This window comes from Clytia hemisphaerica, unplaced genomic scaffold, assembly GCF_902728285.1.
Source record: "Clytia hemisphaerica strain Z4C2 unplaced genomic scaffold, Clytia hemisphaerica genome assembly, whole genome shotgun sequence".
In the NCBI taxonomy this organism is placed as follows: Eukaryota; Metazoa; Cnidaria; class Hydrozoa; order Leptothecata; family Clytiidae; genus Clytia; species Clytia hemisphaerica.
In genome coordinates, this window is record NW_027104280.1 from 419,063 (window position 1) to 436,377 (window position 17,315).

At 34.4% G+C, this 17,315-nt stretch overlaps 1 protein-coding gene and 1 long non-coding RNA gene across 2 annotated transcripts; one reads left to right on the top strand and one right to left on the bottom strand.

The window, feature by feature from the left end:
• LOC136816901 (rac GTPase-activating protein 1-like) lies at positions 1–17,275 on the top strand. The gene is given in 24 exon segments (XM_067073238.1): positions 1–237; positions 8,328–8,428; positions 8,657–8,697; positions 8,866–8,926; positions 9,554–9,705; positions 9,883–9,952; positions 10,486–10,539; positions 10,670–10,720; positions 10,896–10,937; positions 11,094–11,162; positions 11,386–11,545; positions 11,678–11,723; positions 11,988–12,122; positions 12,262–12,318; positions 12,483–12,523; positions 12,525–12,598; positions 12,891–12,936; positions 13,064–13,206; positions 13,528–13,592; positions 15,788–15,848; positions 15,957–16,068; positions 16,271–16,509; positions 16,757–16,968; positions 17,146–17,275. Coding segments are annotated over 24 exon segments (2,229 nt in total). The 5' UTR covers positions 1–95; the 3' UTR covers positions 17,201–17,275.
• On the bottom strand, positions 1,477–1,871 carry LOC136816902 (uncharacterized). The gene is made up of 2 exons (XR_010847998.1): positions 1,783–1,871; positions 1,477–1,565 (listed from the first exon to the last, which is right to left on the bottom strand). It is a non-coding gene; the product is annotated as an uncharacterized lncRNA (long non-coding RNA).
• Positions 17,276–17,315: the final 40 nt, after the last annotated feature.

Below are 17,315 nucleotides of genomic sequence, written 5' to 3' on the forward strand. Positions count from 1 at the left end.
TGTCTAGATAGTTCCAAATAATCGTTTTTTAACATCTTCTCAAACCTTCCAAAGTCGAAGATTTCTTAGTAAGTTTGGCCAGATTTGACTTCGCCATGAAGAAAACACAACGCTCCTCGGCCAACAGCAAAGACACCAAGAAAGCTCTATCTCAAGAAATAATGGCTGGAAGTGTAGTTAAAAAGTATGATGAGCTCATCAGATGCACCAACGTATTAACAGAAGGAATAGAAACTGGTAAGAATTTTTATATTAAACCCTGATGATTAGGCTCTTCCAGAAAAAAATCCAAAAGGAGATGGGGGAGGTCATCATCATAAAGTGTCCTCCCCCCCCCCTTTACTTTATACTAGCCATAGCTTTCACTAACTGCCACCCGCTTGTACAAATGCTTGTAAAAACTAATTAATGCTAATTAAGGCTTTTTAATGCTTTATAGCAAAAGTTTGGAAATGATTTGGAATAGTTAGAATGATTCTTCTCAACAGCATTTTCTTTGAGATATCAATGAATAAGCTAACATAAATGAAACATATTTTTTTCTAAACATGTGAATTACTTTTTACAAAGAATAAAATACGAATCTTAAAACATTCATTAGGAAAAGTGTCCAGGTAGAATCAATTACAGACAGTTACATAGATACTAAACCAGTCAAAAGACATGCAACTATATTTATTTCAACCAATTTGAAATATACCTTAAGGGAAGAAATTTTCGTGAGAAGAAATTTTCGCGGAAGAAATTTTCGCGGAATTTAATTTCGCGAATTTGGGTGTAATTCGCGAAATTAAATTCCGCGAAACACACCAAAATGGCTAAACCGCGAAATAAAATTCCGCGAAACACGAATATTCTCACAATTAAAAAAATCACCCCTAAAATTGGTCTTTTTAGGGCAAAATAGGGCTTTTCGTAGACAAATGATTCCCTCAACCGCGAAATTAAATTCCGTGAAACTTTTGAAATCGACTCATTCGCGAAATTAAATTCCGCGAAATTTGCCATTTTTAAAACTCTGATTCGCGAAATTAAATTCCGCGAAAATTTCTTCTCGCGAAAATTTCTTCCCTTAAGGTAAATGAAACATAGTAGAACCAAACAGCATAAGAAATGCTATGAGCCAGAAACATAACGAGCAGGAACCAAAAATTGACAGGTAACAACGTACTTAGGAGTTTTTCCAACGGTTTAACAAATGATATCGTGATACAAAATTGTTTACATTAAATGGATTTACCAGTGATCTAGAAGCTGTAACAGCGTCGTGTAAAGGATGGAAGATGATAGGACGTAACGTGGTAATAGTATCAGTAACGAGGCAATATTGATGAGCAGGAAGCAGGTATTAACAGGAAATAGCGTACATTCAGGACTTTTTCCAACGACATGATAAGGGATCTCATGGACAAAATTGTTTACAATAAAAAGATATGCCAGTTATCTTGCAGTTGTAACAGCAATATCGTGTAGAAGGATGGAAAATCATGACGTAACGTGGTAATAGTAGCAGTAACGAGGTAATATTGCGTTGTCAATGTAAACAAATCCTCATTCATAAAAAGCTTAAAGGGAAAAATAAGAAACATGAAATTAGATGTAATATGGTGAGTGTACTGAAATTTCCTCAAAAATAGTTCACAAAAGTTTCTTTCAATCTTTGATAATAATTTCCCAAATAGTGCCTGGTAAGTATCAACAAGAACACAGGTTAATAAACATAAAGATTAATAAAACCAAGTCTTATAAAAGTAGACAAGAAAAAAAAATATTTGTACTTACTGTCGAAGTACCATTTACCATTTATAGTTACAGTTTGGTTGCCAATTCAACCACCAACAATAATCACTTTTATCCATATTCAATCATTGTTCTACTATTATCATTGTAATCATTGTTCATTATTGGGGATAAACTGTTTTGTTTAATCCCAAAGTCAAAAGTAAATCATAAATGCGTTTTGACTGCATGAGGAGAGAGCTTGAATTTAAGAAAACTTCCAGAAACTTCTCCATTCCATTTCCTGCATGTTGACCAATCGGGCAAAATTCTACAAGCGGAATAGAATCTACTCTCGAAAGCTGAGTAAAATGCCCGCGGCGCCTGCTATAAAAAAGAAGTTTTTAGGCTAGCAACTGCCGTCCCGGAAAAAAAACCGAACATTTACGGAAGAGACTAACTACGGGGATGCTTGCGCGACAAAACAAAAAAACAACAAAATTTCGAGATTCCAGTCCAATATCTATGCGTGAAACTATGAGTGCCTCCTCGTCGCTGCGCTCCTGCGGGGGCAATTATAAAGAAAAATGGGGCAAAATCAGAATCTTTTTTATAAATTATAAGGAGAAAAGATTCTGATTTTACCCCATTTTTTGACCAGACGGTACTAATCAATAAATTTGATTATCATCGATCATTATCGATTACTTTGATCACAATCGAATGTTCGATTGGTCCCGTCTGGTTTTGAGGTATGAGGGAAAATGAAATTTGAAATTTTTGAAGGACCCTCTCTGGGCGCTCCGGAAACATCCGGAGCAAAAAGTGCTGTTTTTTTCATGCTCCGGAACACTGCAAAGTTCCGTAGCACTTCCGGTGTTCCGGAGGTAGATTTTCAGTGATTGGTCTGCACCGGCACCCGTGTTCCAAAAGACAAAACAATGGTTATGCGTCAATCCGTTCAGCTGACCAAAATGACACAAAAATGAAAAAATGACCTGTCAAGACATTCTAATATCTTTTTGTTTGGTAAAGCAACCAATTTCAAATAAAAAGTATCTTGACAAGGAATAAAATAAGCTTTTCATAGAGTCCCCTGCCCAGTTGGCGACCGGTCCAGTTGGCGACCGGTCCAGTTGGCGACCGAACGTCTTTGAACCCAGAAAAGTCATACAAAAACAAACCTCTGGAGAATTTCTTTTGGTAGTAATCTGCCTTGACCTATTTCCCGTACTGTGTAAAAAAAGTTCTAGAAAAGAACGAGTAGAATCCGAAAGATCCAACTTTGCGCGGAAGCACATGAAAAACCCGGATTTTTTGAAAAAAATAAAAAATGGCTACCTGTGGACAAAAAAGCTTCGTAAGAAAAAACGCTTCAACTCCCACTCCAAAAAATACTTGTCCAAAACGATGCATATGTTAGAAAGCATTTCTGTAAAAATCAGCTCGATACAGTTTTCTTCGTTTGAAATATTGATAAAAAAGTTGATGCAATCAGCTTCGAAATTTGACGTCCAGTCTGCGACCGACCAAACTCAAAAAATGAAGACTCTCCATAGACCGCCACTTTCAAAACAAAACAAAAACAAACTTTAGAAAAAAATGGCAACTTGAAGAAAAATTCTGAAAAAACATGCCGAAGGGAAATGTAATACCGGAAAGCTTATGAGTATTTTTATCATCCTGATCAATTAATATGACCTTACCTGCAAGTAGAGCACTGATTTTTTCTTTCTCGCGATCGGTCGCAGACTGGTACGTCGGTCGGGAACTGGGCACTAGTACCGCTCGCTTCGAAAGTTTTTAATTCTAAGAAGATCGCCTCAAATAAAAAATCAAAACAAACACGAAGAGCATGTTAAAAGTTGTCGAACTGTTGGTCGAAAAGGATTTTCAAAAAAGTAAAAAGTAAGTGAAAAATTTGAATCAAAAAATTTCGGTCGCCAACTGGGCAGGGTACTCTATAGCCAAACAGAATTACCATAGCTTTTACCAAAAAAGATATAAAGATTCAATTTCAGCCATTTTCAGCCAAATCCAACTTTTGTTCTTCCTGGGGCTTCGTGGAAACTTATCCTGTCCATGTGTAAACATTCCTGTATGTTTGTTATGTACTTGGTTGACTACCCGTTGTCAAACCAGGATAAGACGGGGGTACTGCAATAAAAAGTTATGAAAGAAAAACTATAATTTCGACCTCAAAAGGTGACTTTCTTTGCCAATAATTTTTGATAGAATTGTTCCCCTAATTTCCCCTTTTCAGTACACAGTTGGTCTTCTTCTATCTTATATGCTTCAGAAAAACAAAAACATTGCCCTAAAAGCTTAGCCTCAAGAAGCCCCAGCTAATGATATAGCCCCCTGGTTATATCTTTGTATTCTTATCCTATAAATATAACCAGGCTTCGGCATATTAGGCGTGCGATCGCACACGCACGCCTCCGCACACGCCTAAAAGCCTTTTAGGCGTGCAATTTATCACACGCCATAAATCATGAAAACCTAGCGAGGCGTGCGATCAATCGCACGTGCAAAAATTTATTCTAGAAATATTTTTTCAGAAGATCAAATATCATTTTCTACTTTAATCATAAGAACCAAATAGATGAAAGATAAACTTTCCTTTACTCTTTCAAACTGCTATATGTATACAAAATTTCTTATTAAAAAGTTACTCTAATGGATACACATCATCTCTCTTAGTCTACACAATAGACAGATCCAGGCTTTTAGGCCTTACTCTTGGTCTATAGGCACTGCTATAGGCGGCCACTAGTGACCCCCACCGGGAATTGCTTATTAATAGGTTTAAACATAATAGACAACATTCACAAAAGATGTTTATCAATAGAGATTTTAAATAAAAGAGTGTTTAAAACACAGCTGATTGGCTTAGGTTTCGAAACTCTCTATTATTTCATTAAAACCTCAGTGCGCATGCGATTTATCTGGAGAATTTCAATATTCAAAACAAGAGCAGTGCTCATAGCCCGAAGAGTAGGAGTTTTACGCTCGAAACGAAGGAAGATATGACGTAGCCTACTTCTCTCTCCTCTTTCTCTCATACTATGCTTTGGTCTTCAATAAACAAGCCTTTCTCAAAAATAACTTTTGCTGCACGATTTTTCGTCTCTCTAAAACCTTTTTAAAAAAATCACTTTTGATGTATGATTTTTCCTCTCTCAAATCTTTTTCCTTCCCTCTCGCATGCTATGTTTATGAGGTCGTTGGTTTATGACAATAAACTAGCTCTTCTTAAAAGTTACTTTTGCTGCATGATTCTTCTTCTCATTTGTTTTCCTAAAGTAAAGTATTCTCCTTCGTGATTATTCAGTGCTCTTTTGGTTTCTGTTTTTGTTTTTCAAATATGAAGATTGAATATACACTTTCTTCTTTCCTGTTGTCTAGTTTTTATGTAGATGAAAGAAAGATCATTCTTAGGAATTGCCTAAATTACTAAAAATTACTATGTAGGCGTGCGATGATCACACGCCTTTTTTTTTCTTATGCCGAAGCCTGTATAACGGAACAGCCATTCTATGGAAATTGCTGTCACATGACTTTTTCTACCGCGTGATACAAATCGCGTATTTTCATCGGATGTTGAAAATTTATTTGTTACGTCACAAGAAGTTCCGACTTCACATTTTCAAAAAATAAAATGGCAAAAGGACGTTTTTTATGTTTATGATTATTGAAAGAATTCAGTTGATTTTAAGGTTTTGATTATTTCTTTTTCTTTTGCCATGTTTACCAGGGCTGCAAATAAAATATTTTTAGTCAACCGGACATCATGTCCGACAGAAATGAAATCCTGTCGGTCAAACTCAAAAACCTGTCGGTCATTCAGTGTATATAATTTTTTTTAAATACGGAGAAAGCGAGTAGGAAAAATAAAAGTTACCTTTGAACAGTTTGTTAGGCAAAAACTTTTTTATTTATTGGTTTACGGGCCCGCCGATGTTATTTTTGCTTAAATCGAATAAAAATAAAATAGAGATTTCAAAAACCTTTATTTATTTTTTCTCCTCCGACATGCAAAAAAGAGGAAAGAAATAAAAAAACTTTACTTTAAACAGAAAAGAAGAGAATGAGAGAGAGGGTTTAGATATCGTAATGATATAACACAGCTGTGAAGATACTTTTGATCCTTCCCCCAATGCCAGGGAACTTCCCCATTATTTTAATGGAATTTCCCCAATGGATTTACTTCCCATTTCTTTTTCTTTTTTCATTTCTTTCTTTTTTTATAATCTCTTTTATTTAAAATCCTTTCTCTGATTTTACTGTTGAAATTTGAGAGTAGGTATAAAAAGATGAAAGATGAAAGGCTAATTAAATTGTTTAACTGAAAACCATTGTTAAAATGAAAGTAGAGAACAAATAATAAACCATTTCTGCTATTCTTTTTTAAAAGTCTCTTTCTTTTTCCTATAAAATTGCTATTATAACGATTGTTCTTTGTACTGTTTTGAACAGATCAGATTTTTTTTTCAAGAGAAATTTTTTTCTGCACGTGTGAGAGTTGTTGCAGAGAAACTTGTTTATTTTGAGCTCTGACTGCTCACTTGGCAGCTTGAGGAAATTTCATAAAATTTTATTTTTTAATTTCCTCCGATTTTAGATTCTAAAAAAGAAAATAAAAAAAAATCAAAAGGTCAATTTTTTTCCATCCTTCTCTCCTAAATTTTACCTCAAAAAGCCCGTAAACCAGAAAATAAAAAAGTAGTTGCCTTACTGTATATAACAGAAATTGATTCGATAAAAGTGATCTTAGAAACACCTTTTGACATTACGATGAAAGCAAGTTGATAAAAGTTAACTTAGAAACACTCTTGAAAGTTATGAAGTAAGCAAGTTTATGAAAATGGTCTTAAAAAAACTCTTGAAAGTTACAAAGAAAGCAAATAATTAAGTGATCTTAGAAACAAAGAAGGTTACGAAGAAAGCAAGTTGACAAAAGTAATTTAGAAACACCCTTAAAAGAGTTATAAAGAAAGCGGGTTGATAAAAGTGATCTTAGAAACAAAGAAAGTAACGAAGAAAGCGAGTTGATAAAAGTTAACTTAGAAACACTCTTGAAAGTTATGAAGTAAGCAAGTTTATGAAAATGGTCTTAAAAAAACTCTTGAAAGTTACAAAGAAAGCAAATTGATAATTAAGTGATCTTAGAAACAAAGAAGGTTACGAAGAAAGCAAGTTGACAAAAGTAATTTAGAAACACCCTTAAAAGAGTTATAAAGAAAGCGGGTTGATAAAAGTGATCTTAGAAACAAAGAAAGTAACGAAGAAAGCAAGTTGATAAAAGTTAACTTAGAAACACCCTGAAAGCTACAAAGGAAGCGAGTATTAAAAGAATAGGCTGAGTAAGAGACAGGGGTGTAAGAGATTTATTTTCAACTCTCAAGTTAATGGTTTATTCCTTTTTTCATTCGGACATCACGACCAACACAAAAGATTTTCAGTCGGTCAAATAGCTTTTTCAGTCGGACATTGACCGATGACCGACGCTTATTTGCAGCCCTGGTGTACTAAAAGATTCTGCAATGTTTGGGGAACTTAAATATCCAAAAGTTTTTCTATTTTTCATGGAAAAATGAGCTACTGTATAAAGGCAATTTCTTTGCTTAAGGTTTGTTTTTTCTTTGTGAATTTCTTTAAAGATTTAATATTTTATCAATTATCTTGGGATTTTCAGGGTTTATTCTAGAACTATTTGGGAGTAAAGAGCTTTTTACAAATCTTAAAAAGGTTTACTAATCATTAGATATAGTCAAAAGTTTAGACATTGGTAAAACTTATTTCTCCGATCGAACATTGTATTGACACAGCATTTCCTTATTAGACATGCGTGCCGGAACTCCGTAACGTTCCGGAGAAGATATCCGTGGTAATGATTACGATAGCACTCGCTCTGCTAATCATGTGAAAACTAACTGCACACACGTGTATTTAAAAAATCAGCCGACTCATGGAAGTGAAACCTTGTGTTTTTTAATTTTTTCAATATTTCTACCAGTGATGCTTCCGAATATAATGTCACAAATTCAATTTCATTAATGGCTGAACCATCATATCAATATTTTGAATATTTTTTGTAACCATGTTTAAACGGTTTTTTAGAATGTGTTAAAATCACTTGCTCCGGAAGAGCTCCAGAACTTTCCAGAGAGAAAAATAGTGTTTTTTAGCTGCTTCGGAAAACTCCGGAAGTTTCCGGAGCGCTGGGAGGGTCCTAAATTTGATGGGGAGAAATAATAGTAAAAGTAAAAATCCGTGTTCCTTTAATTGAAACAAAGAAAAGAAAGAAATAGAAAACAAATCAAACAGGATTCTAATCTCCTTTTTTTGAAGTTTTTTTACACTTTTTAAGAAGTGATTTTTAACTTTAAAATAATGATCATAACTTTTGAACCAATTATTCAAATGTAAAAGTATTACATCAAAACTTAAGTTGGGTTATCCCCAATTTTGAGTAAATTAAGATCAACCTTACAGGTCGTTTTGATAGCTTTAAAAAATGTCACCAAACATCCAAAGTTTTTTTGGACTGCCCTGCATTTGAAACATCTGTTTAAAAATTGTTTTCGTTATCCTCCCATTCTCAGAGTTTGTGAAGTTTGTGAAACATCAAGAAGACAGTAGGAAGAAATGGCAACATGTGGAGGAGGAAAATCACGAAATGAAAAAATATATGGCAAAATATAAGGTATGATTTTAGCAAATTTATCGTTTAAAAAAATTTAAAAGTTTTTATTTTTGCACACCTCAAAGTTGCACAACATATATCTTTGTTATTTCAGAGATTGCCCAGTAGAAAATTTATACCACAACAAGGGTATACGTTTTTTAAAGTGTGAAAATACAACTATGAACTTGTTTGAGGAAGAAATGATTTTTGACTTTAAATTTTAATTATTTCAAATTTATTTTTCAGGCATCAAAGGACACTCTTGATATCCAACTAAATATGGCAAGGTAATATCACACGTTGACTTGAACTTGTGTTTCATTTGAATTAATGGGTCCTTGTAGCCTGCTTATAAACTTAAAATAAGATAATTGGCTGCCTGAAATCACAAAACATTCTAAAATTCATTTTTAATCAAACACATCCCAACTTTTATTCAAATTTTTGTTATTTAGACATCAACTCGATGCAGAGATTAAGAAGAGACTGAAAGCTGAACAATCTGTAGACCACATGGTAAATAGCATAAATTTCTATCGAAGCCTTGTTTATTCAGGAATTTTTGTCTGGTTACTACTTTGAAAGTTTGATATTAACTAGCTTTTTGGACCTATACCCCGGTAGGGTGGAGGTCCTATAAATTAACCTGTGTTCGTCCTTTCGTTCGTTTGTTACCAACTTTTCTCAGGATTGGCTCATTAGTTTTTTCTGATTTTTGGCACAAAGATGCAAAATGGCAATGCCCAAAATGTGATGGAGCCCAATTTTCGAAAAAAAACCCAAAACATGGCCGAGTTTATGCCGGAAATCGCCATTCTTTTCCTTATAATTGGTTGTTTTTTCATTCAAAAACATTATTAATAGCAATGCCCACCATCAAGTATGTTTCAATTTTCAATAAAATTGTTTTTTGATGCTGGAACTATTTAAAAATTGCCAGAACAGCTGAGATTTCTTGATTTTCTCGAGTTGTTCTTCGTATTATTCTGCATTTTCATACTATTGTTGTATTATTAATCTTCAGGTAGGTCCATTCAGCATGCATGTAGCTTTTTACTCTGAAATTTGTTATAGAAGGTGTAATTTTTTTAGTAAGCCTCAACTCTGAACTCAAAGTTTATACAATCATGTTTTTTTTGTTAGGCTCGCCAACTTCAATTAATCAAAGAATTACTCTTGGACAAAGACGGAAGTGGAGATACAAAATTGGTCTTCGATAAATTGCAACAGCAAATCAACGATACGGTTGGACAGCGAGTTGACAACGAACAACAAGCAGACCTGATTAACCAAAGGTGATAATATTTTTTTAGCTACTCTCTGGAAAGGTGCTTTTTGGTGATTTGCTTTAAAAAGGGAGCTTTTTCAGATTGTTAAGAATGTTAGATAGTTGGTCCTTTAAATGAGGATTCTTTTTTAAAATGACATAAACTGAGCATGAAAGTATAAACAAAATTTTCCTTTCATTTCAGTTACACACTTGACGAATCATCATTTGATTTACCGGCATCTGAATACGACAATACAGAAGATGATATTTTGGTATGCCAACAACAACGTTGTTATCATCGTTAAAAGTTGACCAGACAGTGTAGAGAGTTTTATTGTATAGAAAATGAGTTTATTTTTAATGAAATAATTTTATTTATGGAAGTCAAGATTTTATTTTTTGTATATAATCTAGTTCGTTTGTAAAGGTTTCAAACAATTAAACATGCAGCTATAGCAGTTTCTATTTTAACAGAAAATTTTGAGGATTTAGGGGATAGGGGATTTAACTCTCTGAGATGAACTTACAAGCTTCTGCTCCCCAGCTTAGTTTGATTGTTTGTAGCCAGATAGTGGTATTCAGAATGTAAATTTGTATTGTCAGGTTTGAATAAAGTCATATTATAAACTGACTAGCTGCATGTTTTTTGTTTGAATTGATTCAGATTTAGATAAGAGTCAATCTCTAGGATCCAGTTTAACTTGTATTTTGTTTCTTAAAAGTGTAAAGTAAGATTTTTAGAAATGATTTCTACTGCTGAGGATCCTAAATTCTTCATGATATTGTATATTCAATCGATTTTCAGGACCTGACAGGTGGCTCTGTACTTGGAAATGGTCGTCGTAGATCCAATAAAAGGGTATGCAAAAGTATTTTCAATTTTTCTGCCTATGATTATGATACCTATGATATTCAATTTCAACTAAAATAAGACCGAATTTTTTTGCTTGTTACAACTAACCAATCAAATAATCTTTCCATTATTCTAGGGTCTTCCAACAGCACCACCTTTGAATGAAGTTGATTCGACAGAAAGTGAAGTAAGACTTCAGGTTTTATTGTTTGGTTAATCACCCAATGAATTTGTGAAGGCTTCAATTAATTTTGCCCTTTTTCAGTTTATCCACAACAATTAGTTTTGAGGCTATTTCAACTTACCAATCAACAATTTTGAGCTTCATATTTAATTCACTTGCTAATATTTTCTTTTTATAGTTGAGCACATATCAAGTAAAGAAAACTCGTGTTTCTGAAGAGGTAAACTTAATTTCTCCCTGATTTTTATCCCTTTGTGTATTTATGTTTTTGAAGGTTATTTATTAAAAGCTTCATAAGATGGTGTTTATCTTTGATTACTGATAATATAGTAAAAGCTTGTTTTTCATAGTGTTTTTAAATGTATTTCATTTTTAGAAACCTGCACGCAAGTTTAAAAAGAAAAGAACCAGATATTATGTACCTGAAGAGAAAGTATATAGACAGGTTACTTATAAAATTGTTCGGTTGTTTCTTTGTAACAGATATTTATAAACAATAGTCAGTCTGAAGTTGTTTCTATCGTATGAAAGATTTAAACAGACTTGAATTTAATTAAGTTAGATTTTGTTCAAAGAGAATCTAGAACTTTTCTTTTTACAGAATTTTGTGTGAGACAAGCAGTTTTTGAAATGTTCAAAATCTTATTTTTTGTGTCCTTTTTTTATAGGTCCATAAAACCATTGAAACACACGTCACTGTTACTGGTGGGAGAAGCCCAGCAAAGAGTCCAAAAAAAGCTGAAAGATTAGATAAAGATTTTTCCCGTCCACCTTCACAAAGTGGCAAACGTCCTCCCTCTAGAGGTCATGTTCGAGCTCAAAGTACCAGTAAGTATAATAATGCACCACTCCACTAGTATGTTTATCCTTTTTAAGATTCATTCACTAGTGTAAAATCGAAATGTAATGATTATTACTAATGGTAATACTAATTCACAATAAACTTTAATTTCATTTTAGCGGACATGTCTGACGAATATGATAAAGAAAATTGTTCAACACCAAGGTATGTTCTTCTGCCTTCCTTTTTCCTGTATTTGAAATTTTGAACTCAATTGTGCTCGTTTGTGGTGTGCTCAGTTTTTTGTTTACCCATTGGTTAAAAGCAAGCCATTTTCCATGCAGTTTTGTGTTTTGTGGAATTTCAATTCCATTCATCACCTTGCCTTGTCCTTGTGCCACCGGCAGGTTTTTTGTAAAGTTATCTAAAATGACATTGACACAACCCCTCATTAGTGAATCATGGTTTATTTCAAACTCCATTTTGCAGACCTTTTACTTTGACAAGACATCAACAGCAACAGCCACCACTCCAACCAAAACCAGAAAACCATCATTCAAATAACCGTCACCACCATCATCAATCATTTCAACATCCCTCTCCTTCCAAACCACCCATCAACAAGTACGATCGAATCACATTGACTGAACGACAAACTGACTGACTGATTTTCACATCTCCCACACATACACACCAACCTCAACGTATACGTAAGACAGTTTATACCTCTTCAGCTAGTAATGAAATTGTCTTTTTCTTTCAGGGGATTGACAAAACAAATGACCGTTCCAAACCTTTACCCAAACTTGGACAGTATGTTGTAAGTAAAAATGGTTTTATCTTTGTTTTGTACTAATGTGTAATGTTACACTCTAAATGCTCTACAAGTAAATTTGGAAAAAATTTCTTTGTGAAAATAACCAACCCGTTGATTTCCCCCTTCTCGTAACCTCTTGTAGTTAATTGTAATTATTTTCACTCTAGGACTCCTGATCCAAAGAAGAAGTTCAACACATTGAACACGCCAAGGTCTGGCAAAAAGTTGCAAGCTCATCAATTTGTTCCCAAAGTTGCTGTTCGTATGGAATCTTGTGGGACCTGTAAGTAATTCTCATTCATCATCTTGTAATGCATTCAATTCAAGAAAGATTGCAAATTTATATCTTATATCAAATTTATAATTTAAGAAATCTTCTAAAAGAATCGAATCTCAAGTCGAACTTCAGATTTTTCAATCATTATTGTACATATGATTAGTGCGTAACCACGGAACTCAGAGTGATTTTTCTTTTCAGTTTTTTAATGGAAGATAACTTTTAAAATATTGATAAAAAAATCGAATTAAAAAGTAGTTTTGTAGTGATTTCGAAATATTTCTACTTATTCTTTTAGTGCAACAAGAAAGTTCGCTTTGGAAGTCACATCAGTAAATGCAAAGGTATATCTATCTATCTATATTGATCTTTGACCTATTTACTTACTCTTGGCCTATATAAAAGTCGAGATTAAGAGTCTTACTCTTGGAAAATTAGAATATTAATCCACCTAGCATCTTTTTTTTCTAGAATGCAAAGCAATGTGTCACAATGAATGTAGAGACAAAGTCCCATTACCATGCATACCCAGTAAGGACACGCCAGGGCGTAAACGAGAAGGCGCTATCGAAAGCTACATATCTGGATCAGGTTTACAAGTTCCCAAGATTGTCGTAAGTAACCAAGCCATTTTTACTTTTTCTTCTTGACCCTTGCAATTGACTGTGAAAAAGAAGTGCGAGTTTTGTATTTGTATCGTTTCGCTTTGTAATTTTACCTCGTCGCTAATCCTTTGAGATGCCTTGGAGTTTTTACAAGATACTTCACTAATTGGTCATTTAAAGTGATAGCGTTAAATTTAAAGAAAAAGTAATAAGATTCTTTTATTACATCTTAAAGACCAACCAAATCAAATAAGAGCTTGTAAAAACTCTAGCTTGTCCCAATTCTTTGGAGACATTACAATAAGAATTTCGTTGGTTTCTTCTTTTCAGACAACATGTATCGAGGAAGTAGAGAAACGAGGTCTGAGAGAGCTTGGTATTTACCGCGTACCAGGGTAAGTCATCTTATTTTTCTAAACATCAACATTAATGCTAGTAGGTAATAGTGATAAAAGTTTCTTTCCTTGTAGAGACAAAATGTGAAAAGACGGGATACAGAACAAACAGAATTTAGTATAAATTTTGAAAGACTATCATAAATTTGCTACTAAATATTCAAATTTTATGACGATACATTTTTAATTCATAAAAAAGTATAAGAACACTTCGTATTAACTTGTAACGTCTAGAACTTTCAAATCTGGAAAGATAGGTTTTAAGCCATGTCATGGATCGGTACTTGGGAATAATAAATCAATCAAAAGATCCTTCTCTAGATACCAGGGGGGTGTTTTTAGACATTTCAAAGGCATTCGATCGGGTGTGGCACGATGGCTTACTCTTTAAACTCAAATCTTATGGGGTGACTGGACCGTTGCTTTCCTTAATTCGCAGCTTTCTTGACGATAGGCATCAGAGAGTTGTGTTGAATGGGAAAACATCTGAGTGGAAGCGAATCAATGCAGGGGTACCTCAAGGCTCGATTCTTAGTCCATTGTTCTTCTTAATTTATATTAATGATCTCCCAGAAAACCTTGAGTCAAAACCCAAGATCTTTGCTGACGATACCTCTTTATTCTCTCTTGTGATTGATCAACTCTTGAGCCTTGATGTACTTAACAGAGATCTCTCCAGGATAACTGATTGGGCTCATCAATGGAAGATGTCTTTTAACCCTGACCCATCTAAGCAAGCTGTTGAAGTCTATTTTACCTGTAGACTCACTCCTCCTAATGCTCCAGTAATATCCTTTAATAACTCTAATATCGCGACCAGTGAGTACCAGAAACATCTTGGTTTATTGCCTTTAGTGTCATACTTTGATACGAATGTAGATTATAATTTAAATAACATTTTAATGGTCATTCTGTATATATTTTTCCTGTAAACAATGTCTAATCTTGGTTTAATCTTAGATTCAAAACTTTCTTTTGATGGCCATCTAGATGAGAAGATACAAAAGGCCAATAAAGGAATTGGTCTTATTAACCGACTTCGCAAGCATGTGCCTAGGAGATCTCTACTAACCATTTATAATTTTTTTATTAGGCCTCATCTTGATTATGGTGATATCGTATATGACCGCCCAGGAAATGCTACCTTTGTGCAGAAGTTTGAATCTATTCAATATAATGCCTGCCTTGCTATAACAGGCTGTTTTCGTGGAACGTCTCAAGAAAAACTGTATTCAGAACTTGGTCTTGAAAGTCTTGCTGACAGGCGCTTTGCTAGAAGAATGACATTCTTCTATGGAATTATTAACAATTTAGCCCCTTCGTATTTACGCAACTACCTGTCAGTAAGACTTACAGCACCAGGTGGCCTTAGAACAAGAAATCCTATTTATCCTCTTAATATACGAACTGAGCGTTTCCGTAACACTTTTTTTCCGTACTGCATATCTCAGTGGAATGTTCTGGGAGGTAATATACGAGATCTACCTTCAATTAAAACTTTCAAAAAAGCAATCTATGAATTTTTGAGACCCAAGCAATCCCATGTTTTTGATGTTCCTGACATTCAAGGAGTAATCTTTCTTAATCGACTTCGGGTCGGTTTCAGCCATCTCAACGAGCATAAATTTAGACATGGCTTCCGCGACACTTTAGACCCTTTCTGTGGTTGCCGAACTAACTCTGTTGAAAACACTCAACACTTTCTTCTGCACTGCTCTATATATTCCCATGCAAGACAATCTTTGTTCGACAAACTTCAGACCCTAGGCATTATTTTTCATCCGCCACTTAACCCTCCTTTTTTCTGTCGGCTTTTATTATATGGGGATGAAAGTTTGACTTCAAATATAAATAAATCTAATCTTTGTTCTGTTGTATAATTTCTTATCGAAACTGGAAGGTTTAGCGGTGCTTTATTTTAGGCTTTTACCTAACAACTGTAGCTTCCTTCTCCAAGATTTTTTTTTCTTTTTTTTTTTCTATTATTTATTTAGTTATTTATTTATTTTTTTACATAGTCTAGTACCTCTGGCGATATAACGTTAGTTCCTAGCGGGGGGAGGGACTATATTTTATGTTTAAGTAATGTTTTGTAATATATGTTCCTAGTGTACACGTGGCTTTGTTTCAATAAAGAAAAAAAAAATCAATTCAGTTTTAATAGCGAGTAGAATGACTTTCTTTTTTTCGCTCAGAATGGACAGAGACGTGAAAGAATTGAAAGAAAAGTTCCTTCGTGGACGAAACCCTGATCTTGTAAGTTTTTGTTATTTCCACAATCTTCTATCAATGAGAAAAAGTGTGATGTTGTACCATATTGTTCTTGTTGAGGATTGATTTTGAACCATTTTGCTCTTTTTTTAGAACAAGATTAACGACATTCATGTGGTTTGTGGCTGCTTGAAAGATTTCTTACGAGGATTGAGTGAACCTCTGGTCACATTCACCCTTCATGAATCGTTCATGGTTTCTGCAGGTGAGTCTGACCCTTCAATCTTCATATTGTGTCCTATGATCGTCTCAAATGGAATAGATGCCTCGGTTCGAATCTTCAGTCCAATTTAGTCTTTACACTTCAAATCTACTGTTGTTTTTTTATTGACTCTTTAAGTAGATCGTCGATGTCCTTACTACTGCAGTTAGCCTTACTTTCACACGTCGATAACTTTCTTTTAAAGCGCTGACTGATGAAGATGACAGTTTGAGTGGAATGTATCAATGTGTTAGTGAGCTCCCACAAGCCAACAGAGAAACGTTAGCAGCCATCGTCATCCATCTACAAAAAGTGGCCACTTCTACTGAAACACAAATGTCCGTCTCCAATCTCTCTAAAGTGTTTGGACCAACCCTTATTGGACATCGTTCGTCCAACCCAACCCACATGGAAATGTTAGATGACACAAAAGCGCAACCTGTTGTATGTTTTTTCGTGTATTTCCATTCTTCGTTATTGTTTCTATAGGTGTGTCCTTTGTTAGAGAAGCACTCACGAGAAGAAGTTTTTACATGGTGAAACTTATTTTCAAAATATTGTATTACTTCGAACAAACGCCCCGGGAATAATTCAATTTTTTTAGTTTTTAGGAGGGGCGTTTATTCGAGGGGGAGCTTAAAGAAGGGTGCGTTTTTTTAGATATTTGATTATAATTTGGTTTATTTTTCAGGTTGTCACCCGTCTGTTAGAGATGCCATCGGACTACTGGTCACAGTTGTTGAGCGGAGGACCACACGTTCGAACGCCTCCTTACAACCCTCACTATGCTTCAGCCACGCCCACTACTCCTGAATGCAAACCTGTTCCCACCTCCCGCTTGGGCGCTATCGATGACATGACTCCAAGTCGATCCGACCGAAAGTTCAACGCCATGAACCCAAGGTAACCCACTCGCAAACGATTCTTTTGTGATAAAGCCATGGCGTTTATTTAGAAATTTAGAACGCCACATGTATATAGCCAAACTGTTAGATATAAGAAAGGCGTTTGAAATCCAACTTCACTGTTTTGGATTCACCTTGATATTAAAACTCTATGACTTTATTCCTTTTTTTCTAGACACGCTTCGTCGAAAGATCCAAAGAGCCATCGATTTTTCAATTCGCCATCCTAAAACCTCATTCATCGGATGAAATGAGATGTAGTGTTGTTTTGTAATTAGAGATAATTAATTAATTTACAAGCTTTATTTTTTATTCGTCATTATTAACCTTATAACTATTTCCATA